The 26,306-nt window shown below is 23.9% G+C and overlaps 2 protein-coding genes across 6 annotated transcripts; both read right to left on the reverse strand.

Annotated features, from left to right (window-relative positions):
• Positions 1–68: 68 nt before the first annotated feature.
• LOC122858232 lies at positions 69–12,200 on the reverse strand. Of its 4 annotated transcripts, none has more exons than XM_044160993.1 (4): positions 11,774–12,200; positions 9,606–10,106; positions 3,016–4,073; positions 69–2,346 (listed from the first exon to the last, which is right to left on the reverse strand). In XM_044160993.1, the coding sequence occupies exons 2-4, from the start codon at positions 9,833–9,835 to the stop codon at positions 1,160–1,162; spliced, it is 2,475 nt and encodes an 824-aa protein (XP_044016928.1). In that variant the 5' UTR covers positions 9,836–10,106; positions 11,774–12,200; the 3' UTR covers positions 69–1,159. The 4 variants fall into 4 exon arrangements, with proteins under 4 accessions (XP_044016928.1, XP_044016927.1, XP_044016930.1 ...); XM_044160992.1 differs by lacking the exon at positions 11,774–12,200 and adding an exon at positions 10,224–10,311; XM_044160995.1 differs by lacking the exons at positions 9,606–10,106; positions 11,774–12,200 and adding an exon at positions 7,636–8,365.
• A 1,868-nt stretch (positions 12,201–14,068) lies between these two features.
• On the reverse strand, positions 14,069–23,309 carry LOC122858236 (inward rectifier potassium channel 2-like). 2 transcript variants are annotated; one of them, XM_044161002.1, is made up of 9 exons: positions 22,625–23,309; positions 18,874–18,988; positions 17,708–17,940; positions 17,196–17,469; positions 16,934–17,125; positions 16,576–16,795; positions 16,103–16,341; positions 15,675–15,988; positions 14,069–15,572 (listed from the first exon to the last, which is right to left on the reverse strand). In XM_044161002.1, exons 1-9 carry the CDS (start codon positions 22,879–22,881, stop codon positions 15,326–15,328), a joined length of 2,091 nt encoding a protein of 696 aa, XP_044016937.1. In that variant the 5' UTR covers positions 22,882–23,309; the 3' UTR covers positions 14,069–15,325. The 2 variants fall into 2 exon arrangements, with proteins under 2 accessions (XP_044016937.1, XP_044016938.1); XM_044161003.1 differs by lacking the exon at positions 22,625–23,309 and adding an exon at positions 20,346–21,490.
• Positions 23,310–26,306: the final 2,997 nt, after the last annotated feature.

Here is a 26,306-nt window from a genome sequence, read left to right on the forward strand (position 1 = left end):
ATTTATATACAACTGCTATACGAAGTTTGTTACAAGTCAATATTAACTGTGAAGAAAAAAAAAATAATAAAAAATGAATAGCATCAGTGGATGCAAAGAGGGGACTATATAAAAATATTGTCATTCATATTATTTATCATTAACATGTGTTTAACTGTGTCTTTAAAATTATTATCATTAATATAAATATTTATAATTTTTATAGAATTATTCTTATTCAAAACAGGTAATTAACCTGTTTATTTTTTTTATTTTTTTTTATAATTTAAAATTACTTTTTAAATCTGAGATAAAATTAAATACCTGGTAATTGTTGAGAACAATTACAAATTTTTCCATATTATTCATGACAGAAAATGATAAATTTGATTTATATTTGTTTTTATTATGAAAATAAAAATCAACAAATATTAATTTTTTAATTGAGAAATAAAAATAACAAATTTCTTATGAAATGTTTATACTTTTTTTAAATAAAATATTATTGTATTTATTATTTATAATTTTAATTTTATATTCGTGCTGTTTTTTTCGAAAATTATTTCGTAAAATTTCTAGAAATTATTTTGTAAAATTTCTAGAAATTATTTCGTAAAATTTCAGTAAACTATACCTGACAAGAAAAAAATGAAAAAAAAATCTAAAAAAATTAAAAATAAATAAATTTAAAAAGAAAAATCTCTCAATGATTTTTGTAGAATAAAAAAAAATTCTAAAAATTAATAATTTAAAAAAAAAACAGAAAACATGAATGAAAAAAAAAAACATGAAAGGATATTTCAAATACAGACGCAAAAAAATAAATAAATAATTAATAAAAATATTTGATTATTAAAAAAAAAAAAATAAAAAGAATAAAACAAATTTTATAATGATATAATTACATTATCAAATAATTATTATTATTATTTAATTATAAACATAACTGTCCAGCAGTTGGTTTTTTTTTTTTTTCGATATATATTTTGCAGTCAAAGTTTGAATGTTTATTTTACATTACAATAAATTTCATTTGAATGTTTTAATTTTCCTGTGCGTATATTAAAACGTAGATAAATATTTAACAAAAAAATAAAAGATAATAATATTTATACTGAATGAACCAAGAAAAAAAATACACACAGCAATTAAATAGATAAAAATTTAATGAAAAAATATATTAAACACTGGTATGTGAAACTGTTTGTTTTGTATTGTTTAATAATTTTTTTTGAACAATATCAACTGAATTATTATCATCTTTAATTGGCACATCACTATCTGATGAACTACAACCACTATTATTTCTTTGAATAATTTGATTAACATCTTGTAATTGTGCATGTTCATAACTTCTTCTATTTCGTTGAATAATTGAATTACCAGGTAGTGATAATTCTTTTCTAAAATATTCTGGACTTGAACCAGAATGTTGACTATCAGCAAAACCAGATTCTGGTGTTACAATTGACTCGGAATTCATTGTTACAATAACATCATTTGGTGAAATTGTTGAATCAGAAGAAGGTGATGAAATTGTTGCACCATGATGCTTTGTTATATCACTAATATTTATATATTTTCTATTTTCAATATCTACATTAACTTGTTGATATCTTCTTTTATCATAATGTTCTTTTATTGGCTTTGTACAATTTGTTCCTCTTTTTATTAAATTAAGACGTTCTTTACTACCAGTATTTCTACGTGGAAATATTAAATTTTCTTTACTACCTATATAAATATTATTCTTCGAACAATCATTCCATATATCTTGTTTTTCTAATGGTAATAATAAATATTTTTTTGATCCATTTAAATTTCTTTTAGATCCATTTAAACTTTTTTTATCATCATCAATTATTGTAAAATTTCTAGAACTTAAATTACGTCTTGAGCCACTTAATGATTTTTTTTCTTCATCAATTAATGGATATCTTAAATATCCACGTTTTGAATTAGCTATTTTATTATGAAAATTTTCTTCTTTAATATAATCATGATGTGAATCTTCTTCATAAACAATTTCTCTGCTATTTTTTAAAATTTCACGATTAACAGAATCTGGCAAATTTTGTAGTTCTACATCACCAATTATTTGTATTGCATCAGGATCTATTTCAACAATTCTATATTGTCCATTACTATCACGATTATTTGATAATAAATGGGGATTCGAAATTTTATAATGACTGTCTCTGTATAATTTACCAATTGCATGTTCTTCTAGGCTATTATCACTTTTTAAACTTTCAGCTCGTACTATCGAATTTGTCAATCCGGAAGGTCGATGATTATTTGATTGATGATAATGATGATGATCATGATATGGACCAACTGACATTCCATCATCATCAATAATAAAACCTGAAAAAAGAACAACATTGTTTTGTTTATTTTCAAGTTGATTATCAAATTTATTTTGAATAAAATTTCCACCTTTCACCCAGCAGTAAAAACCATTTTAAATTTCATTAGACAATCACACAATCTTTCATAATTTATTGCAATTTTTTTTTTAGATATAACAAATCCATAAATTTAAATTACAAAACAATTATTTTTATTTTTGTTTGTTTCTAGTTTTAGTTTTTTTATTAAATTTATTTTTAATTAGAATTAAACCGATTTAATAACCAAGCATACATTTATTAGGCCTCTTGAGTTTCATCAATGAGTGGAATTGGTGAAAATCCTTGTGGTGGTACCAAATACCCTGACGCATCATTTTGATTGTATGTTGTCATAACCACAGGAGCAGTTCTTGTTTCACTAGGAATTTTACGTAGACCAACTCCATCTATGAATTAAAAGACCAGCACCAAAGAATAATAAGACAATGGACAAGATAGTTTTTTTAAATTTACATATTTTAATTATAAAAAATAAATTAGTATTTAAGCAAGACATAAGTGTTAAAATACAAAGTGTATTGATTAGATTGTTTCAAACAAACACCATTAGCATTAATATAATTAGTTGTTAGCAAAAAAAAAAAAAAAAGATGGATTATAATTTAATTGTATAAAAATTTACCATTTCCATGACGTAATTCATCTTGTACTCTATAAAATTCAGCCAGTTCTCTGCCAGAACAAAGTGGTGTATCAACTTGAATTGTACTATTAAAAAATGAATGATCAACTTCATATCCTTGTCTTTCTTTTGAATAACTAACCATTGGTTCAAATCTATGTCCCCATAATATTTCTTGTGGTAAATAGCTTGATCTTGCTTGTGTTGTTTGTCCAGTTGATTCAATAGTACCCTCAAGAATAACAACAACTTCAAAACGTTCACTCAACATATCCTCAGCTGACATATTATAAAATGGTGAATCAGAATTAATTTTATGTATTATTGTTATTGGCCAAATGAAAAATATACTTCCATTATGTCCATCAGTACCAACATCAAGTTCTTGTTGATGTTGTGATAATATTTCACCTTCTTTTGTTGATTTTGTACGTATTAATTGGGCACGTACAATTGCACCAATAATATGAGATTTTCTCATATCAGCAACACGAAATATTAGACACAGTTCACTATCTCTTTGACAAATAACAGCATTACGAGAAAATAATAATGTTTGTGTACGTTGTTTTGGTCTACTCATTTTGGCAAATACAATACCAACCATAAGTGCTTGTATCATAACACCAGCAATACTTTGTATACACATAAAAAATATTGCCTCTGGACATTCTTCAGATGTTGAACGACTACCATAGCCAATAGTATGTTGTGTTTCAATTGAAAATAAAAAACAACTTGTAAATGAAAATAAATTATAAATACATGGTGTCCAATTATTTTCAGCTTGTACTGGTGGTAAATGTTTTAATTCAAAATCACCATGTGTAAATGCAATTAGCCACCATATTACAGCAAATCCCAACCATGATAATACAAAACTCAATGTAAAACATAGCAATGTCCAACGCCATTGGGTATCAACTAGTGTTGTAAATATATCTTGTAAAAAACGTACTGAACGTCTTGATATACGTGATTGTAATACATTACATTCACCATTTTTTAAAACAGCACGTCGACGTAATTTACGAACTGGTCCAGCACGATATCGACTCCTAAAAAATAAATTTATCAATCAATAATTTAATTTAATTTTTTTAGCAATAAATAATGCCTGGATCATGATGAAATTTTTTTTCAAAATACTCAGAGTCTATCTCTATTTGCTAGAAAAATTTAAAAAATATCTATCGATCCATTTTCGTTTGAGAATTTTTATAGAAACGAAAATTTGAAAATTAAATTTCCTTGATTTAAAAGCTGTATCTGGATTTTATTCAATTCTATATATTTTTCTTATTTGTTGACAAAAAAAATAGTTGAAACTAGGCTTATTATAAACACAGCAACAATTTACCATGTTAAAAAATTTTTTTTGTTTAAATAAATAATTAACAAGATATAAAATAAATAAAAAATAACAACGTCACGGACCCCTGATTCGAAACACATACACAGTCAAGTTGTCGAGCTTGTTGCAAAAAAAATAATTGATAAATACAACAAAAATGAATGTAAATTAAGAGTAAAAAATATAAAAAAAATACATCTTTGTGGTAAATATAATGAGACTGATTACTTTGCATTGCAAATAATGTCAATCTTGTGACTTTTGTGATTCAATCAATGAGGAATAATAATTATTAAATTATTGCGTTGATAAATGATAATTACCAGTGACATTAAATCGATATATTTCAAATATACGTCATCATAATTTTCCATAATTTAAATTGATATAGTTTGTTAAAAGTCAGGTGCCAATACACTCAGTGTTAATATAAATTATCATCAACTAATACACACTTGACGCTGTTGATTTGGTAATAATGATATTATTATTATATACGCATGAGCCTTGACTTTATGATGACTCTTTGATAATGATGATATTTGTCTATGTTTTATTTATAAATTATAATGTGTATTTGTGTGTAATTTAATTGTGTTTTAATTGTTACAGGAAGAATCAAGGCTCATAAATATTTGCAAGTACAATTTATCATTTCGAAAATTTAAACCTTTCACCAACATGTTACTGCTGATGACAGAGCGACTAAATACATTTAAAAAATACTTAAATATATTTAATTTAATTTACATATTCTAATGAAATAATTAATTTTATCTTGATTGATTTTAGGTGTTGTCTATTTGACAGTTATTACACTTGAAAAATTAATCAATTACTAATTTTTTTTTTTCGATAAATATCACGTTACATCAATCCACTTGTCATTGACGAAAAAAAAATAAAAATATCTCAACAAAGATAATTACGTCTCGATGATAAAATTTTTGTTTAGTCTCAAGCTTTTTTTTTTTCTCATTATTTATGCTGATTTTAATAATAAAATTAATAAATTATAAATTAATGCTATAAAAAAATTTTTTAAAGATATTTTTATTATTTTTTGGTATACCTTAAGGTATGTTGATATAAAAAAATTGTTGTGAAATGATAATTGAGTTAAATGATAATTTAATTGTAATTTTTAAAAATTTAAAAAATGTTTAAATTGAAATTGTAAAGTGTGTGTATTTGGATGATGTATTACTTAAGTATTACTGCGACTTTTTAAAATACAACTTGTGCATAACAAACACATCAATATATCATTATGACTGTATCATTAATTAACAGGGTATTAATGGGCATTCTATATAACACATATAGCAATTGAATTTATGTACATATTAACACAACATACGTGGGTAAACATGTAAATTGTATATTAGTGTTTGATAATTGTCGCCTTCAAGCGAGACAAGAAAGATTAAGTATACAAGAGATTAAATATATTATAAAATATAATATAGATAAAAAAAATATACCTGACAGTTTATTAAAGGTATATTTATTTAAAAAACACGTGTGGTAATTGCTTATATACGTAAATATATTTTTATGATAAATGTATATTATCAAGTATTTATCAATAACTACCTGCTTTTTAATGAAGGACTTGGACTCTTTGGCACCTTGACGATAATTGGTGTTAAATAATTTGATTTTATTAGCTTTTGATCATCACCACATTCTGGATTTATTGATCTATCACCATTTAACAAATGATTTTTTGTATCATCAGTCATTTTTTTTTTTTTTATTTATTTTTCACTTTTTTATCTTATCTCATTGACAATTATTTTTACAACTCAATGCGTTAAATTAAATCTATAAATTAAATTAATTTTATAATATATATTTCATTAATTTGTAGCAATTTTTTTTATTTTTTTTTTTTAAATAATTCAGGTGTCTAGATATAATAATCGCTGACTTTTTTGACACTCAAAACTCTTTTTTGTTGATGAGTTAAAAAAAAAATAATTACTGATTTGGTTTCTTGTAAATTGAGACACTTAAATTTTCAAAATAATATTTTTATAAATTTACTTTTAACGTGGGTATATAAACTATCACTGTGACATTTCGTAACGTCTTTATATACCTAACACCTGACCAGTCTCTTGCAGCCACTTATCAACCACTAACAGTACAAATTTGCTTTTGTTATTTACAAAAAAAAATACAACACATTTATGGTCAGCAGATGATGTTTTAAATAATAAACTGAATTACGTATTTGTTTATTTTTATTTTTAAAATAAATGTACTATCATTCTCCCTCTTAAAATTCAAATAAATATCCTTCAAAAAATTTTTGTAAATTTTATTTTTAAATATTATCAATCTGCCACGAGCATATAAATAATTATATTTACAATTTAATAATAAGAAAAAGACGTCACTTGATACAGAAAGACTTGATCCAAATGACTGACATGCCTGTTGGGTTTCTTATCACATTGTTGCTATAATATTTACGTGTCTCTGTTAGATTCTTATCAGATAAACATTTAACAAATAAAATAACCAAGATCACAAGATTTAAAAAAAAAAAAAAATTATCATTATTTAAAATCCGTACGGAGAATTTAATTTTAGTAAAAAAAAATTTATATTATTTTAAAACAACATTAAAAACCAAAAAGATTTCTCAAACTGATATTCAAAAGGCATCCGGAATTGGATATACCATTGATCAGTTGAATACAGGAAAAGAATTATTAAACGTACTGAATGATTAATGACCGAATAATTATAATAACAAGATAGAATAAATAATGATATTTTAAAACATCAATATTTAATATTTAACAAGTGGTATTTTTAAATTTATATAGTTTGTTTAGTGTCATTGTTAATACGAAGGGACAACTCGTGCCCGGAAAGGTCTGATCAACGTAATAGTTTAAAACAGGAATTAATTTATTCTACCGCTTTTTTTTTTTTTGTTGAAAAAAAAAAAATAAATATTACGTCATTTTGTAAGAATCAATATATCAATAAGGAAGATAAATAAAAAAAATATATGAATAAACAAATGATAGAAAAATTTTTATAATTTATGATTTAAAAATAATTTGATAATAAAAATTATTTTTCAAGTTAGTTGATGGAAATGATCAATGATCATACACGTGGGTTGTGTATAGTCAATTAAATCTGACTTTGATGATTATGACATCAACGATTAAATCGTTATTTATCATTTGTTTTTTGTATAATTTTTAAAAAAATTTAAATAATGTGTTAAATGAAAAACCAACCAGCAATTTCGTCTTCGTGATACCTTGCGATGTCTACCAAGTGATTGTCTTGTTGTTATATTTCTAGTAATATTTATTTTTTTATTTGTTTGAACAATTTGACGTGTGTTTTCGTATTTACAACCAACTGACATCCTCCTTGTGGCACAAAGTGTCCAACTTAACTAACAAAAATTTTGGCCTTCAACCAATTTAACTTGGGTTTTACCGGAAAAGACAATATATAGGTCACATTATTCATTACTTAATCATTAATATTATCAGTTTATTTTTATTTCACAATTTTAAGCTTCTATAAAATTTTTATCATTCTTTATTTTTTTTTTTTCTTTATTTTTCAGCGTCTTTTAAATCTTGTTTTTTTTTAAATCTTATTTATCATACATGCGGTGTATTATTTCCTTGTACAAAGTGTCGAATATATTTTTCTTTTTTTTAAATTAAATATTAAAAATAATAAATTTAATTTTAAAAAAAAAGAAAGAATGTGCTACCGTTACACTTCACTGTTTCACACTGATAAACTCGGACGTCACAAGTCGTTGCAAAGCGATGGACATGAGAATATGATTACTCTTTTTTTTTATTTTAATTTTTTATTTAGTGATGCTGATGATCAGTGGAAATTAACTAGGGAAAAGTATTGGGAGATTAGGCCCGTGTAGGGAGAGACGATAAAAAGGGTTCAAAAAAACCGAGAGAAAATTTAAAATAAATTTTCAATCATTTGTTATTTTAATTAATCAAATATATAATTAATTGTATGATTAATATTTTATTTTTTTTTTTATTATTTAAAAAGAAGCTTATTGTTTTTTTTATTTTTATGTATGCTTTTGTTAACGACTTATCAGTTAATGATGAACGAACATTTGTGTGAATCTTAATAACAACTTTTTTATACTGTCCAATGAGACAGTTATTTAATTTTGATTACAGAGACTATAAATGTGTTTATGTGTGATTGAATCCCCCCCTCTTTAATAGAGTATCTGTTTATAATGAGATGAGACTTTGAAAAAATTAAAATTACGTCGAGTGGGAGACGGTATTCTAAGGAACATATGATTATTCAAAAAAAATTATACAAATAATAATCAAAAAATATTTATCAACTTGATTGATGTGTGACAAAGTTAAATATTAATTATTTTTTTAAAAATATTATCATATATATTTTTGTGACTTTTAATTTTTAAAAATCATCTAATTTGCATTTTTTTCAAACGTTATTTATATTTTTTTAAACAAGCTAGTGATGAATGAATGTAAAAAGTCAAGAGTAAAATTTTCATGTCAACATTTTGTTTAATTTAAAATAATAATAATAATTAATATTTTAGTTACCAGATATATTTTTTAACATGCATTGTAAGAAAAAGAAAAAAAATGTATCAAGTATACGCGGATAATAAGACTAAAAAATGTAACATGATAATAGTTATTTTCTAAGCATACCTAGTTGTTATTTGTTAAGTAGGTATTTAATCTCAAGCCATATTAATTATAATCCTACATGTCAAGAAATAAAACTTGTTACAAAGTCAAACTAAAAGTTCTTTAAATTTAGAGCTTTAACTGAAAATTATATCATCTTGGTAATTTATATATTATTTTAAATTTCACAATCATGAAAATGATTATACAATTGAGGAAAAAAAATAAGTCAATTTTATTTATGAATTTAGTCTTTGTTTGTCAATTTAAATGTCATTAAATTTATCTGGAATTTAGTGTATTTTTTTGGATAAAAAAAAATGAAATTAACCCAGTTTTAATAAAAGTATCTTGTTCAAGTCAAAAAAAAAAATAAATAAATGAGCCAGAAATATATGAACATTTAATGTTCTCGTAATTACGAAATATGTTACTTGACCATTTATCACATGGACTTTGCTGCATAATCAATTACAACTTAGTAGTAAAAAAAAAAAAAAAATATGTCGAAAATAAAAAAGGATAATATATACCTGTAGGAGTCAGCACGACCAACACCACCACCACCAATACTACTGCTTTGTGTGTTGACTCTTACAAGAGTTACATTTCTTGGTACTGAAACATTACCACTTGATTTTTGTGCAAGAAGTGGTGTTTCAACACGTGGCTGATTATCAACTTGTCCCTGATTTTCAAGTTCTCGTTCCTCCTCTTCTTCGATTGTACCTGGCAGTCGAAATAATTTCTGGGGCTCTTCCATTCCTATTTTATCTTCACAATTTACACTTTAACTATCACCTCCAAAATCATTTAAAATAATAATCTCAATTCTTTTAATTCGTTGCATATTTTTTTTTTAATTAATTTATAATTTTTTTTCATTTATCAATTTAATACTAATAATAAAAAATTGTCAGTGATGTTGTGAGTTTCCAGTCAGGCATTAAAATCACCATGTTCATCATCATCATCATCCTTTTTATTAGTTAATTTATTTTTCATAAAATCATCTTGCCAATTTTACGATTACCCTGAAATTAAAATCAAATTTATAAAAAAAAAAAATACATTAATGCAAATTTTTCATTAAACTAAGAAAAAAGTTTTGATATTTTTTTTTTTTGCTTGTCTTGAGTATATAATCAAACCAAAAAAATTTAAAAATTCAGGTTTCTTCACGACGAATGCAGAAACACAACTGTTTTAAAATCTCGTTTGTTGAACATGCTATTGTGCCAACGGATGTTCATGGCTGGCCCTCTTACTGGCGGGGATATTACAAGAGAAAAAAAAATACTTGTGATACGAACGCATCATACCATATCACTATTTTTATATGTGGATTTTATGAATGTGTATTTAAGGCTTACTTAAAACAACCTCCTATTTTTCTCTCAGTGTATATTCAATTACACATCTTAACGCTTCATCTTGATTATTCAATTTTTTTTTTTTTTTTTATACTACTCATAAAAGAATTATATTATTGTGATTGTCATAAAATTGTTATTAATAATGACGATATGAAAAAGCAAAATGCAACATGATATATTTTTTTTTTTTTACTTTTGCACGACACACGTTCAACAAGGTATTTGTGTTTGTAATTTTAAGGTAGTATATATGTTTATTTTTATACAATAAAAAACTAATAATTATGAAAAAAAAAATTGATAAATAAAATTTATCATTTTGTTGATAGAAAAAAATATTAATTACCAGAAAAAAAAATTTATAAATGACAAATTGATGACAAATTTTAATGATGAAAAAAATTTTTTTTTTAATTTTTAATTTTTCCAAGTATATAAGTTGCATTAAATTTGTGGCTATTCAAGTGTATAACGATTATATTGAATAGACTTGTCATGATTTTACCGTTTTTAGCTATTATTATTATTTTTATTTTTTTTTATTTATTTAATGATTCCGGTGAACGGCGCCAGGACTAGAGAATCAAGCATAAAATATTTTCTCTAGTCATGAAAAACTGGATTTAAATATTATTATTATATTTATTATTACGAATTGTGTATATATAATTTTATGCAATAATAATAAATAAAAAAAACGTAAATAATAAAATGGAAAAAAAAATTTTTTTAAAATAAATTTCGGCACTAATAAATGTGAACTAAATAAATATCAAAAATGAAAATATATTTGCTTAAAAATGTAAAATTTTTTCATGTATAAATTCTTATTTTTTTTATTGAATATTAAATATTTAATTTTTTTTTTTTATATGTATGCAAGTGTCGTGATACAACCTGTTGAATATTTTATTAAAATAAATATATATAAAGACATTAATTGAGGTCGACTCGACGAGCCGTTGTTTAATGAATTAAGACACATACATTTTGAGTGATAAACATATTTGATTATGGCATTAAATTTTTTCTAAAATTGACAGACGCGTGTCAGTATGTATAAAATTTAGAGGGGAAAATAATTAATATATAAAAAAAAAAAATATATAAAAATGTACACGCGATCGGATGTACATCCATTCCCCTTAAATGTATATTTATTATTTTTAATAACTAACTTGTCCTCAACTGTCGTTGAGCATTAAACACACAGTGATAAATTTTTTTTTTTTATAAAAATTGTACACCAGAGGGGTAATAAGAAGTAATATCCGGATAAAATCTCTAGCACTATGTATTAAATAGATTCCACAATATTAACTTACCTTTTGTCATGTAAATTAACAATTGCTCTTTTTAAAATCCAATTTTTTATTATTACTATCACTCACATGTGCTCTAATTTAAAAAAATTTAAATTTATTTATTTTTTAAGTTGTAAATATACACATGCATACATACACAAATAATAAATCACAATTGTTATAAATATATAATATTAAAATTATTAAACTTGTTTAAAAAAACACTTGTTAAAATAACTGAACAAAATTCTCGTGTTTTTGATTTTGAAATTTCAATAACACGCAACATTTTTATTTTTTGATTATAATTAATATATTTTTTGTTTTTTAATAAACTTGTTGATTGATAATAAATTTATTTAAACACGTTAAAATCGAAGGCGAATACACCGGCAGAATGCAACAGCTATCGTGTCGTGTCTTTTAGTGACGTTCAAGTTCTACACTCGCCTTTATCCCCCCCTTTAAAAAAACACATATAAAGAACTTCCTCAGGCAAAAATATACAAGACGTTTTCATGTTGATGATGTTGATGATGATTATGTGATTTTTTTTCTGCTAATTTCTTTTTTTTTTATACATCTCTCTCTTTTTTTTTTGCTGAAAATTTTAACGAAAATTTTATCATTATTTTTGTCGGTCTCTCCTTGTTTTATTTGAATAATGAATAATCATTATATTCATATAACCACTTCTACTTTTTTTTCATTTATGTATATTAAATTTATCGTCATTTTTTTTTTTTTTTTATCAACTTGTATAGTCTGATTAACAGGTATGCATCATTATATATTGTCGTTATTATTTTTCCGTTTAAATATGTGTCAGCATCTATAGAAACATGTCAAACACTGTGTAAACATTGCGTCTTTTATTTATCATTTAAATGCTTATTTAAAAACTTGTTTTTCCGTATACAAATTTTTTTTTTTTTTCGATAGAATTATCCCTGAAATTAATGGGATCTTTGCACTTGTTATTTTTCACGTTCAAAAATATAAATTTAATTCAAGACAATATATAATATATTCGCCTTTTTTTTTATCATCATTTGACAGTTATGCTGTCAAAATTTAAATAAAAAACTATATTTAAATATACAGTTATTATTAATTATATTTTTTATTATTTCAGTAAATTACAAAACAAAAAAAAAAAAAAAAAACCAGTTTTAATCCTCATTTGGTATATACAGGTAGTTATTATTTTTATTATTTCGAGTACTTAATTCTGGCAGATGTAAAAAACCTTCTGTAAAAAGGTCGTATATATATATTAACATTCACTTTATTATTATTATTTTATTGCAAATTATTATTTGCAAGTCAATAAACGATTTCACGGCCGATGGGCGGATAATCTTAGTCTGGCTTTGACCGGGTATTCTACTTGGTCAAGATAATAATATACAAAAAAAATAATAAAAATTCATTTTTATATTTGTTTATATAGCTGTATTTGAAAAATATATTATAAAAAAAAACAAAATATATATGTAATTTTATATTAGGCTATTGACCTCGGTATTGTAAATTTGTTTTTCAATATTTACAAATAAATATACGCGGCTTGAAAATGATGGAATATATTGTTATTCAATTTTTTTTTTACGCAATAAAAAATATAATAATCTTTTGTTTTATTTATTTCCGTATGAATTAGTCATACATAAATAGGCTGCCAGCATCTTGAAAAGAATAAAAGATTTAAATTACTAGCAGCGATATTGTTTTGAAAAAAAAATCTATGGAAATCGCTGAAACGTAAAATTCAAAAGATAAAATAATAATAAAAATTTTACGAATTGATTATGACGTTTTCTTGTTCGAAAGTCAATTTAATATGTGATTCATCATGCGTCACAATTTTAAGTGGTTCGTATGAACCGGTGTTTAAAAAACTAAGCAGAATTATTTTATTTTTTTTCCTGTAACTATTTTTTTTTTTAAATAATTTTATCTATTTAAAAATAATAAAAATTACATGTATCTATTTGTGAATGCGCACTATGTCTACACGTGTGACAAATATTTTCTTTGTTCATAAAATAGCCATATTTTTTATTTAAAATAATATTTAGTTTGTATAATCTATATCGTTTAATGATAACGTCAAAAAATAATATTTTTTTTTTTTCATTTTTATTCATATGTTGTTGATCGTGTAAATCAGCATATTAGTCCGAGGACAGTTGTTGCAATTTTTACAAGGTAATAGTGTACCAGTCTCTCTCTATTGTCGTATAAAATATTCACAACTTTCAAGAATATCGAAAATTAAATTGCGAAAAAAAAATAAACGAAACAAATATCTTCTTGTTTTTATAATATTATAATTTTTTTCTTCCAAGGTTTTTAATTTTTGTTTAGTATAAAAAAAAAATTCAAATTTTGCTGTGTGATGTGTACATGTAATTTATATAATATAGTTGAAGTGTCATATCATTCACATGTAGATGATATTAGAGACGAACAGGATGATATTAGTGGCGGGAAGTGGCCTCATTATCACACCAGTAAATTGCTTAATCTCAGCTCCTCCTTTGCCCTTCATTGTATCAGTAACTTCCTCGGTATCTGTTGCTGTATAAATTGCATATAGTATATACCATTATGTACATGACACAATGGCATAACCTGTTCAGTACTTAGTTCTGCGGGCACGTACCATAAATATATACTACACATTTATTGACCTCGTGTCGAGGGTAAAGTTTTAATACTTCATTTGCAAGAATCACTCAAGGCAGCTTGACCTTTTCAAGGCTTTTTTTGTCAATAATATATAAGTTTAAAAGTTTCTTGTTTAATTTATTTTAAAAGTGTATTGTATTTAAAAATTTTTCGATCATTTTTTAGAGTAGAAATTATGATGCTTTACATTAATATTGATTTTTAAAAAAGTTGTAAAATTATGCAAGTATAAATAGATGAAAATTTCATTATTAGATGGAATTTTTGTTGTAAAAAATTATTGAAATTTAATATTTAATTATTTATTCAATTGTAAAATAATAGAAATTTAATTTTTCGAATTATGTTGAGGGCGCAATTTCGAATCGAAAAGATGCCAAAGACTGACAAAAAAAAAAACACGATGTATTTTAAATTTGCCTTCGTTTCTTTTTCTAGATTAAAATTAAAAACAAAATTATCTCTAATTTATTTTTATTCTAAAATAACATAGAATATTCTATTTCAAGAAAATGATATTTTTGGTTGTTGGCAATATTGCCATAAATAAATAAAAAAAAAAATTAAGATAAAGAAGGAAATGTCGTATTATATTAATCATATAATAATCCAAGGAATTATTATTCTATTTCATTCAATCAGCTTGACACAGTAAAATATGAGTTATATGTTAGACTAAATTTATAAATATCAAGGCATTAATTTTCATATAATACAAGCGAGGTATTTACAAAGATTAAAATCAAAATTAATATAAAAAATATTTATTGTGTTGAAATGAAAATGAATGTAAAAAAGGATATAGACTATAACAATAAATTTTTTCAATAATAAATTTTTTTTTTTGTGTTCTATTTTCTAGTTGATAAATAAAATTATTTAAACCTGTTCTTCAGGATTTCTATGATGTGGATAATAATTGGCCTTGACATCAGAAATATCCGGACACGGTGATAATTGTGATGATGATGATGCAGGTGATATCTTGATTAATCGATTTTTTTTTTGTGGAAATATAATATCAAGGTCAGTGTCTTCCTCATTGACAGAATAATTAACACGATGATGATGAGCTTCTTGTTTACGATGATCATTTCTATCTGGTGAATCTGCAAACCTTGTATGTCTTTAACAACAAATTAATTATATAAATTTCAATATAATAAACACGAAAAATTATCATGTTAAAAACAAAAATAAAAAGAAATATTAATGACAAGTTGATTACCTCGAATCCAAGGTCACTCTGGAGGCGGATTTTTTTAGAGCACCAGTTGATGGTGAGTGTTGTAAAGTTGGTTTTGTTGATGAACGTATTAAACTCTCAACATTTGATCTAGAATCATTTCTTTGTGATGATAAACTTTGTCGTGAATCTTCTCTATGAATTTTTTGTTGTTCATCTTTTTGTCCACTTGATCTTCTGTGTCTTCTTAAACTAGCATTAATATCTTTAAGAACTCTATTATAATAATCTTGTCCTCCAATTTCACCACCATCTTCATTGAACATTGTTGCTGTACTTGTTGGATAATCAGCCTCCTGTTATTTTTCAAATCATTATTATAAATTAGATAGAGTCATGCAACTTGAAATATATCATAACATAAAAATTGTGATTATCAATTTCCGGGTATATTTATTTATATGTAGTACCTCATCGTGCGTGTAGAATGTCGCGAGTCTTTGATCAGGTTGTACATTGACACTATCACGTCGTGGTGAGTCGTCGGGTCCGGTTATCATTACGGGTATTGGTGTGGGTGGTGTTGGTGGTGTTGTTACATGCATGTGTAAACCACCAGATGATGATGCCAAACTAGAACCGGAACTTGTTGTCAATGAACTGCTTGAATCTTCTCTATACGTCGGGAAAGTAGCAGAACTCATGCGTTCTGTTGATAAAATAAAAATAAATACAAACATATTTAATTATTTAACAAGGTTAATAGTTATTCCGGACTTATTTTTATCATATGCCTCATTTTTTTTTTTGTTGTCATATAATTATACAAGTTCAATGAACTTGAGTGAATCATATCAAAGACCATTCAAGTTTCTAAATAAACTTATATTCAGATGGCAGCATGTGTTTGACATTATATCAACAGTTGATAAATATATATTACCTTTTGGATGATGAATGCCTTTTAGATGATCCAACTCAGCAGCCGAACACAATGGTGTATCAACTTCATATGTGTTATTAAATAGCGTATAATTAACTTCATATTCACCAGTCTCTTTTCTAAATGTTATTATATGCTCAAATCTATGACCCCAAAGAATTTCTGATGGAAGATATGAGCTTCTTGCTTGAGTAGTCATTCCCGTTGATTCAATTACACCCTGTAACATTAAGTTGTCTCAATGAATCTATCATAATTTTATCTACAGTTTAATTATATATGTAGATTAATTCATTGGCAACATGTTGATTTATTTTTTCAATTAGTTCAGATAGTTTATTAAATAAATAATTATTACCTCCAACATTACAATTACTTCAAATCTTTCTTTGAGCATATCACTCGCTGATAAATGATACAGAGGTGAACTATGATCAATTTTATGTACAATTGTCGTTGGCCAAATGAAAATAATTTTTTCTTCTTCACCATCACCACCAACTTTTAATTCTGTTTGAAAAAATGGCAATAGCTCACCTTCTCTTGTGACCTACAATTGTAAAAGTAAAAAGAAAATTTAATTTAAACTTTATAAATAATTATTTAAAAAATTAATTTACCTTTCGTTTGATCATTTGAGCTCTAACATGTGCTTCAATAATATGACTTTTTCTCATATCACCAACTCGAAACATTAAACATGGCTGACCATCTCTTTGACAAATAACAGCATTACGTGAAAATAAAAGAGTTTGAGTACGTTTTTTTGGTCGTGAAAGTTTTGCAAATACAATGCCAACCATAAAAGCTTGAAGTATAACACCTGTCATTGATTGCAAGCACATAACAAATATTGCTTCGGGGCATTCTTCTGTTGTGTGTTTTGATCCATAGCTGTTATAATTATATAGATCAATTTTTAATAATTGTATTTCATGTGTTTTTATATTTTTAATTAAATTATCGAAATCGTTGGTGGCACCGATACGGGAAAATTTACGGAAAATACGGAGAAATTTACCGGTTTCACACACAATGTGAGTATCCCCGTAAGTTTCCCCGTAACTTGCGTAAATGTCTTCGTAAATTTCTCCGTATTCGGTGCCAATAGCGATACCGTTAAATTATTTACCCAATTGTATGCTGAGTTTCAACAGAAAATAAAAAACAACTTGTAAATCCATGAATGTCTTCAACGCAATTTGTATGGTTTGAATTATTTGAATTATTTATATCTAAATCACCGTGTGAGTATACAATTAACCACCAAACAAGGGCAAATCCAAGCCATGATAAGAAAAAATTCATAGCAAATACTAGTAGTGTCCAACGCCATTGTGCATCAACCAGAGTTGTAAATATATCCTGAAAAAAGTTCATCAAAAAATTAGTAATTTTATAAATATTGTTGAAAAACTATAAGTATTCTGGAGTTTATGATTGAATCATCATGAACTTGGTGTAGTAAATGATAATCAAAACTTAAGTTATTTTATGGTGATCAATTTATTCGTTTGATTTTTTTTGCATTGGGTCAGTTAAAATGTTGACTTGATTTTGTAATTAATTTTAATCAATAAAATCAAAGAGAATAAATGAAAAAAAAATTACAATTAAAAAAATTAGAATTATGAAGAAATAAATTTAATCGTTTTAATTGTTAATTTTTTGTTATTATTTTTTTAAGTTAATTATTAAAATTTATTACACAATAAAGTTGGCATTTCGATGAGTCTAATGTGAAAAAAATTAGACGAAAAAGTCTATTTGTAAACGTAGGACGCAATTATTAGTCTATAATTTTTTTATATTTTTGCCAACACGTTTTGCGATATGTGTGACTCTTTACTTTCGATAGACCGTGATGGTATAAAAATAAAAAATTTAAAAATTAATAATTTTGTTCTACGTATTTACAAAGAGACATGTTTGTCTGTTTTTTTTTTTTAGTCCGTTAAATGCCAATTTATTTTTGTAATAATTAAAATTTTAAAAAATTAATTTTTCTACGTTTGTAGATTAAATCTTTAATATTAATTTATTGTTGTTAATCTTCAAGTTAAATCTTCAAAATTTATCTAAAAAATAAGTCTAATTTTTTAACTGAATTATCATTAATTTATTATGAAAATATTTTTCGATTTATTACTAAATTTAGTCAATAATAAAACATCAAAATATAAAAGTAATTTTTAATTTTTTTCTATTGTATTATTACAGAGCTGTAAAATTATTACATAAAAAATTAAAAAATTAAAAATTTAATTTATTAAAAATAATTTTTTTTTTTTTTTTTACCTGAAGATATCGTCGACGTCTTTTGGCCACGTTTCCCTGAACAACGTTACAATCACCGTGTTTAAAAACGACTCTTTTTCTCACCCTCCTTGAACTGAATCTCGTCTGTCGGTATCTAAACAAATTCAAAAAAAAAAAAAAAAATAAATTACAACAACTAAATAAATATTTCACATGATTTTTATATTTTTTTTCTAAAAAATAGTATATATAATTATAAAAAAAAATATCAGGAACATGGCTGAAAATTATTTTAAGATTATTGCTTAGGAATTTGATTTATACTATTCACGTTCTATATAAGCAATAAGGGCATTTTGCCAGGCTAGAATACAAGTGCGTGTATAAAAAAAAAAAAAAATAAAATAAATGTATATTCAATGATTTCAAAATTTAACGTTTCAATGTGCAAAGTATCCTAGGTCATGGACGTATCCAGATTATAATCAAATTAATATTAAAAATAAAAAATCTAAATTTTATATAAATCTTTTTATTAATAACAATCTAAATATAATAATTAAAAATTTATAAAAAAATATAAAAAACACATTTATCAATTCAAAAAAAAAAAAAAATAAGTATATTTATTTAATTTAATGACGTTTAAAATTTATACATTTTCCACGAAGCTATTTCAAACTTTTTGAAATTCAAGTCCTCAATTTTTTTTGGCAAAATATCTACATACACATATGCTCTTTGTAAACGGACTCTTTGAACTCAAATTATAATGTCCTTGAACGTCTGGTTTTTCATGTTCCAAAAAAGTAAATTCAAGATTAATTTACAAATAACTAAAAACTATATAGTTAATATCAATTGCTAATATTAACATCAATTTTAAATAGAAAATTTTTTAAATAATATTCAAGGTAATAATAATATCCATTAATTTTCATTTATAAAATATTTAATTAAGAAAAAAAATCATTTGAAAAATATAATTAACTTGTTATATAAATAAACTCAAGTTAATATTTTAATTACTTTCGAAAGTCGACGACATATATGTAAAATTATTTATGATTATTTGGCAAACATAAAAATTCTTGTTAATATACATTCAATATATTTTTCACATTTGAATTTTTTCTTTCAACATTATTTTCATATGCAAAGTGTATTTTTTTTTTTGCATACAGCTTACTTGATTTCCGGTTTATTATAAATAGATTTAAAAAAAAAATTTCATATAAAAATTAATGCAAAGTTGTAAGTGACGTTTTGAAGACCCTGACACATTGACCCACACGATCAAAAATAGATTGTAACGGTTTTTGTATATGAATGGGATGATTGTGTGTCTTTTCATGTGAAAAAAAAAATATAAAGTGAAGAAAAATGTGCAGAAAACGCATGATTAAAATCATTTGATAGAATAAAAATTATGCATGATAAAAAAATTAAATTAAAATGGATTAAAAAATTTATCTAAAGAGGAAAATAATTCAGGCAGTATGAGTGCGTACTTGAGACACTCTTCACGCCATGCAGCTTCTCCTGAGTTGGTGGCCTTGACCACCAGCATAGAAACTTGAGAAATAGCACGACGTAGACCAGATAACGTCATACTGTCACCAAGATTAATTGTTCGATGCTGAACAGTTGCACTTTCAGCTGGTGGTAAACTCAACTGATCCATTTTTTTTTTGTATATTTTTTTTATAAATTTATTATTTTTTTCTTTTTGCTTTAATCAAGTTTGTTGACCTCTATTTCTCTCTCCAACAAAAATATCTTTGTCATTGTCTTCAGCAGTATAATGTAGTCAAATTTTATCAACAATTGAAAAGTTACTTCCTATTTTTTTTTATATTTAAATAATTTATACTCGTGGCAATTTAAATTTATGATTTTTATATGCTTTTTTTTTTTTTATTGCCAGTGACGAATTTTAGTGGTATACAGAGTTTAAAAAAAAAATTAAGATACGTATATTAAATAGACAAAAAGAAAGCTAAAGCACCTCTAAATTTAACTTTTGTAAGTTTGCAATGTTTCAATATGGTGGAGCCATTTGATTTCAGGAAGAAACGAAGGGTGCGATGAGCTCGTTATTTATATTTAGCTTGAATTTATTTCCCGCTCACTAAATCGTTAAATTAAAATTTATTCTATATTTTTTTTTTCCTCTTAAATATGTAATTTTTTTTTCCTTTTTTTTTAAAAGTTATTTTACAATATTTTTTATTTTTTTAAATATTTATTTTAAAGCCATATGTCACATCGCGTCCAGAGCCACAAAAATATCCACATTAGACGTTTACACCACATTCGAAATTTATGTTATTTTTTTCACACAAAAAAATTCACATGTAATATTTTTTTTTGAGCAAAAGACACTTGTATTATTCAATGACAAATAAAAGAAAAAAAATTAATTAATTAATTTTTATGTACAAAGTAATGATGAGAAAAAAAAAAACCAAAAAAAACCTTTCACTGATTGATGAGCGCGCTCTGAGTCGCAGGTATTCTCCTGTGATAGCCACTTTCAAATTAATAAAAAAATTAAATGTACAATGTTTATCAAGCATTAACAAAATATAAATTTTTAATTTAGCATTTATAAATGGATAATGTGTCCCTAACGATTGGGATCTCATGATGCACTGAATTGACTACGTAACCAACTTTTGGCTCGGTATACCAAAAATTTTCTTTTGTATATGGCATCATGAACTTGTTTTGTGTCATTCTATCAACGTTGTCTTTATCATCTGACAGGTGTTAAAATTAATTTTCATCAAACCTTCGAAAAAATCATCTGCCCAAGTCGAGCAACAATTGAAAAAAGTTTTTCTTATTTTTCTTTACTTTTTCTTAGCAAAATCAGAACAATAATTAATTTATTAAATTTAACAAGTAATTAGAACAATCATTTAACGTGGCCATTTAAAATTGCATCAATCGACATGAAATTTAGAAATAATTCTATTTTTATAATACAATATTATACCAATGTAATTTATGGATTATTTAGAAGCCAGAAATTTTTATTTTTATAAATATTTCTTAAACTCAATGGTAAATAAATATATTAAATTTTTTTTATAAAAATAAATAATACAATGCTTTGTTGTATTTATAAATCATCAATATATAAAAATAGTACCAATAAAACTGAGTGGAATAATAAAAATAAAAAAAAAAAATTTTAAAATAATAAATGCACTTTTGTAAATGTGTGTGCTGAGAGTGCTATTATATTTTTTAAAACAAATAAAATTTATAAAAAAACAAATAAAACAATTAGTTGTAAAAATAAATTAATTAAAATAATATTTATATAAATTTTTTTTGTTGATAAATTTTTTATTAAAAGTGATATTAATATGCGTCATTAATCATCAAATAAATGAGTACATTTTCATAATGGTCTTTTGATAAATCATTTAAAAATAAACTAGAAAAAAAATAATTATATAAAAAACTAAATCAACAAATTAATATAGTAATTTAAAAAAATATTAGTCATGTGTTTGACAGCCAACATGATTGTTCTTTTCTTTTTTTCGTTCCAATTATGTTATAACCATAAATAAATTTAATAACTCTTTTTTCTTTTTTTTTATAATTCTTTATCTGAAATGGTTTTTGCTGTTTTGAAGCTTTCCGGTGGTGCCAGTTTATACACTCTGATAAGAAAATATAAAACTGACTTTACCAATACAAACTTAGTAAAAAATTATTTAAAAAAATTTTTTTAATAATATTAATAAATAAATAAATTATTTAAAAAATATACCTGTTTAAAAGTGGTCCATTTTCACCTTTAAAACTCAATCTACTCAGTGTACGTTTTTGAAAATTTCCAAGTACACTTAATTTTTCTTTATTAACATCCTTAACAATAACTTGTTGTTCATTTGTATCGTCATTTAATGTTACTGTCAATGTTGGTATTGTTTTCGAAACATTTGAATCAACTAATACTTCACCCCATGTTTTATTATTACTATCATTTTTAATATCAGCTGTTAATTTTTTCTCTCCCATTTGCATTTCCAATAATATTTTATTCCCAAAAAAAATATATAAAATACATATACTTTTGTCAAATAAAACAATCTTCAATGGGTTTTAAAATTAAGCTAAATATATTTCTATCCATAATCATAATAATTTCATCACAAAAACATGATAAAAAATTTTTTAAACTCCACATATGTCATTCATTTAATTATCACAGTATTTTCGCACTTTGTCACTGATTGATAAATTATAAAACAACTTGTCAAGTGAATTTAATTTAATTTGTAATAAACCAAATAATTTAAAATTTAAATGACCAATAAATTGTTCAATTTTATAATAAAATTTCGAATTATAAATTAATGTTTTATATGAAATTTTTGAATACGGATTGATACAACAACACCCACGTGCTGCTTGTGTCGACCAAACCGTACCCATGCGATACAACTGTTCAACGCGAATTGCTAACTTTTAAATGTGTAACACATATACTTTAAACTCCCCGGATCACAACTACTGTGTGTACGATGCTTATAGAAATTCGGCTTCTTTTAAACTAAAAAAAAAAAAAAAAAAAAAAACAAATCTAGCTGGTATTATTTTTAAGTCACTCTTCAATTATTATTATTTATTATTTTTGTTCCAAATTGTGATAAATATATATTTTAATATATATATATTCAGCGCGTTGTGATAAATATATAAATAGAATTTTTTTTTTTTTTTTAATTGACAGTGTTGGTCGTGAGAATGTTATCAGTGATAAGCTTGATGTATACGCTGTTCAAAAAAATAAAATAAAAATATAATAGGGAGATAAAAAAATATATTTATAAATAAATTTGTTTAGCAGATTATATAAGTAGTTGAAAATTAAAAAATAATGATTATTTTAATTTTTATTAGTAGTTTTTTGTATATGTGTTTGAAAGCATGATTTATTTTATTTTTTGTTTGGGTGTGTTTTGATTTTAAATGAGGATATTTTGATGATTAAGTTGAATATTTATGAGATGATTATTCCATCATCGCACAGTAGTTTATTATTTTTTACTTGAATTTTAGAAATTTATGTATGTCTGACCTCTAGAAGCCAGTGTTACTACTAGTATATAATTTTTTTTGTTGAAGCTTTTGTTGATAAGTTATCAATTCTCGATAAGACCAACTGCTGCTGTACAGCTTTGATCTATAGGCAATGAAAACATTTGTTGATAAAGAAAATATTGAAAAAAAAAATGAGAATTTAATTTATGAAATTATAATTGTGATAATATTGTTGTATATTAAAATTATTATTCAGAATATGAAAGGGAATATTTTATCAAGCCAATTATATTGTTGGTAAATTTATTATCGTTGGCAAAACAAAATTGAAAAATGAATATTCATAAGAAAATCCTATCGCTGATATTCATTAATGTAATTTGATAAAAAATATATGAATTAATTTACCTGCAAGTAGTAATAATCACAAATTAAAAATACAGGAATTTAAATGAATTTACAAAAAGTTCTTCAGGCACAGTAGTTTGGACTATTATTTTATTTTTCGATTCAATGATATTTTTAAAACAACTCAGCTATATTTTATTGGAAACGAAACATCATTTTTTTAAGCTATATATTTATCGTTGAAAAAAAAAATATTGTTTTGTGTTTTTATTGTAATTTGATTATTAAATTTTACAACATGATATTTAAATTTTTTTTTAAAATCATGACGGAATATTATTGAAAAATAAAAAAAAATCAATTTCAATATTGTAAATTGATTATAAGGCCATTTCAGTAAATTCTCATAATAATATTCTTCAATTTTAGTGGGTTATTGAAAAAAAAAAACTACATTTAATTTTAATTTAAAATCAATTAATTAAATTGAGAATATTTGTTTTAAACAATATTTCCAACCTGTTAAATTTCAAAGTAAATTAAGAATTCAATTGAAATATAAATTAGTTACTTTTAAAAAACTCGATAAAATCATAAACTAAATTTACTATAAAAAATAAAAAAAAACCAACAAGATAATGGTAATTTTATCTTGAACGAATAAACTGTGCAAATTTTTTTCGTTCCATGTAATTTAATAACGCATCAATTTTTTAATGAAATTATAATAAAACAAAAATTGTAATCCAGTTCATTTTGTAAAAAAAAAATTAATCTCATTGTGTATTTTTGAATAATAATATAATAATAATTTGTAGAAAAACATTATTAGCGTTTCGAAAAAAAATATGCCTGAGGCATTTTAAAAATATTATTAAATGAAAATTTTTGATGAAAAAAAAAGTATGAAAAGTAAGAAAAAAATAGAAATAAAAAATTGATCAAAACGACCATATCGAGTTACGAGATGTCCGTTTTGCGAAAACTCGTCTACGTGTTATGAATTCACTGTGAGGAATAAAATTTTCCCGCAACTATTCGTGATGGTTTTTTTATTTTTTTTTTTTTCCTAAACGATTTTTGTTGACGTTGGTCCAACCACGACACCATACGTCAATCATTAGATTTGAGAACCATGCTTCATCTTCATCATACATTTATTTTTTTATTTATTTTATATTCCCTACTTGCTGGATAATTTTTTATTCCCATGAAAGTAATATTTTATAAAAATTTCTTTTTTTATTTTTTAAAAAAAGGGTGCTCGTTTAAAATATTCATATAAATCACTATTAATTTACATCAATTATTTTTTTTCGATTTTATATAAAAATATATAATCGAAAAACTTTTATATAATTTTACTAAAACATAATATTTTTTTATTGAAATTTTAATTAATAAAAAAAAAAAAATTAATCAGTGGATACTGTTTTTTTTTTAGCGAAGAAAATATAGATATAATTGGAAATTTTATTTTTTTGATATTTGATGATTTTTCGATAGTTATATTCAACCAATGAAGCCACAAATTTTAATTTTATATCTCGAAAAAATGAGTTTTTTAATTATTATTGAATAGAGAATTTGTTGGAGTCAAATATAAATTTATTAATAAATAAAAGACCTGGAAAAATAATTAATTATTGATTTATTAATTTTAATTTATTAGAAAAATGATGACACCATTAAATGTCATCGAAATTTTTCGATGGAAATAGTCTCATCTAGGATTAAAATTTCGAAGTTCGATTTGATTCTTTTCAATATCAATTATCTCTTTTTAAGAGAATAAAATTTCAACAACAAAAATTTAATATAACATTGAATTTTTTGAAGAAAAAAAGTTGATATTAATAGCTAATAATTATTCGATAAACAAAAAAAAAAAAAATTACACATCGACATTATGTTTTAATTAGGAATTTAACTAAAAATAATACCGTCATTATTCATTTGTCATTTATCTAATAATATAGTAATAAAATATGACATTTTAAATTGACATTGATTACTTTAAAAAATAATGTCAAAATTTATTTTAAACATTTTTTTTA

The sequence above is a fragment of the Aphidius gifuensis genome, linkage group LG5, assembly GCF_014905175.1.
Source record: "Aphidius gifuensis isolate YNYX2018 linkage group LG5, ASM1490517v1, whole genome shotgun sequence".
Lineage (NCBI taxonomy): Eukaryota > Metazoa > Arthropoda > Insecta > Hymenoptera > Braconidae > Aphidius > Aphidius gifuensis.

Excerpts from the sequence above, each read along its gene's own strand:
- LOC122858236 (XM_044161002.1), bottom strand. The coding sequence starts at position 22,881 with ATGCAAATGGGAGAGAAAAAATTAACAGCTGATATTAAAAATGATAGT. Across the intron at positions 17,126-17,195 it reads CTCAAATGATCAAACGAAAG|GTCACAAGAGAAGGTGAGCT; the intron begins GTAAATTAATTT and ends TTACAATTGTAG. Across the intron at positions 15,989-16,102 it reads CATTCTACACGCACGATGAG|GAGGCTGATTATCCAACAAG; the intron begins GTACTACATATA and ends GAAAAATAACAG.
- LOC122858232 (XM_044160993.1), bottom strand. The coding sequence starts at position 9,835 with ATGGAAGAGCCCCAGAAATTATTTCGACTGCCAGGTACAATCGAAGAA. Across the intron at positions 4,074-9,605 it reads GGTCGTGCTGACTCCTACAG|GAGTCGATATCGTGCTGGAC; the intron begins GTATATATTATC and ends TTTATTTTTTAG. Across the intron at positions 2,347-3,015 it reads TGAATTACGTCATGGAAATG|GTTTTATTATTGATGATGAT; the intron begins GTAAATTTTTAT and ends TTCTTTTTTCAG.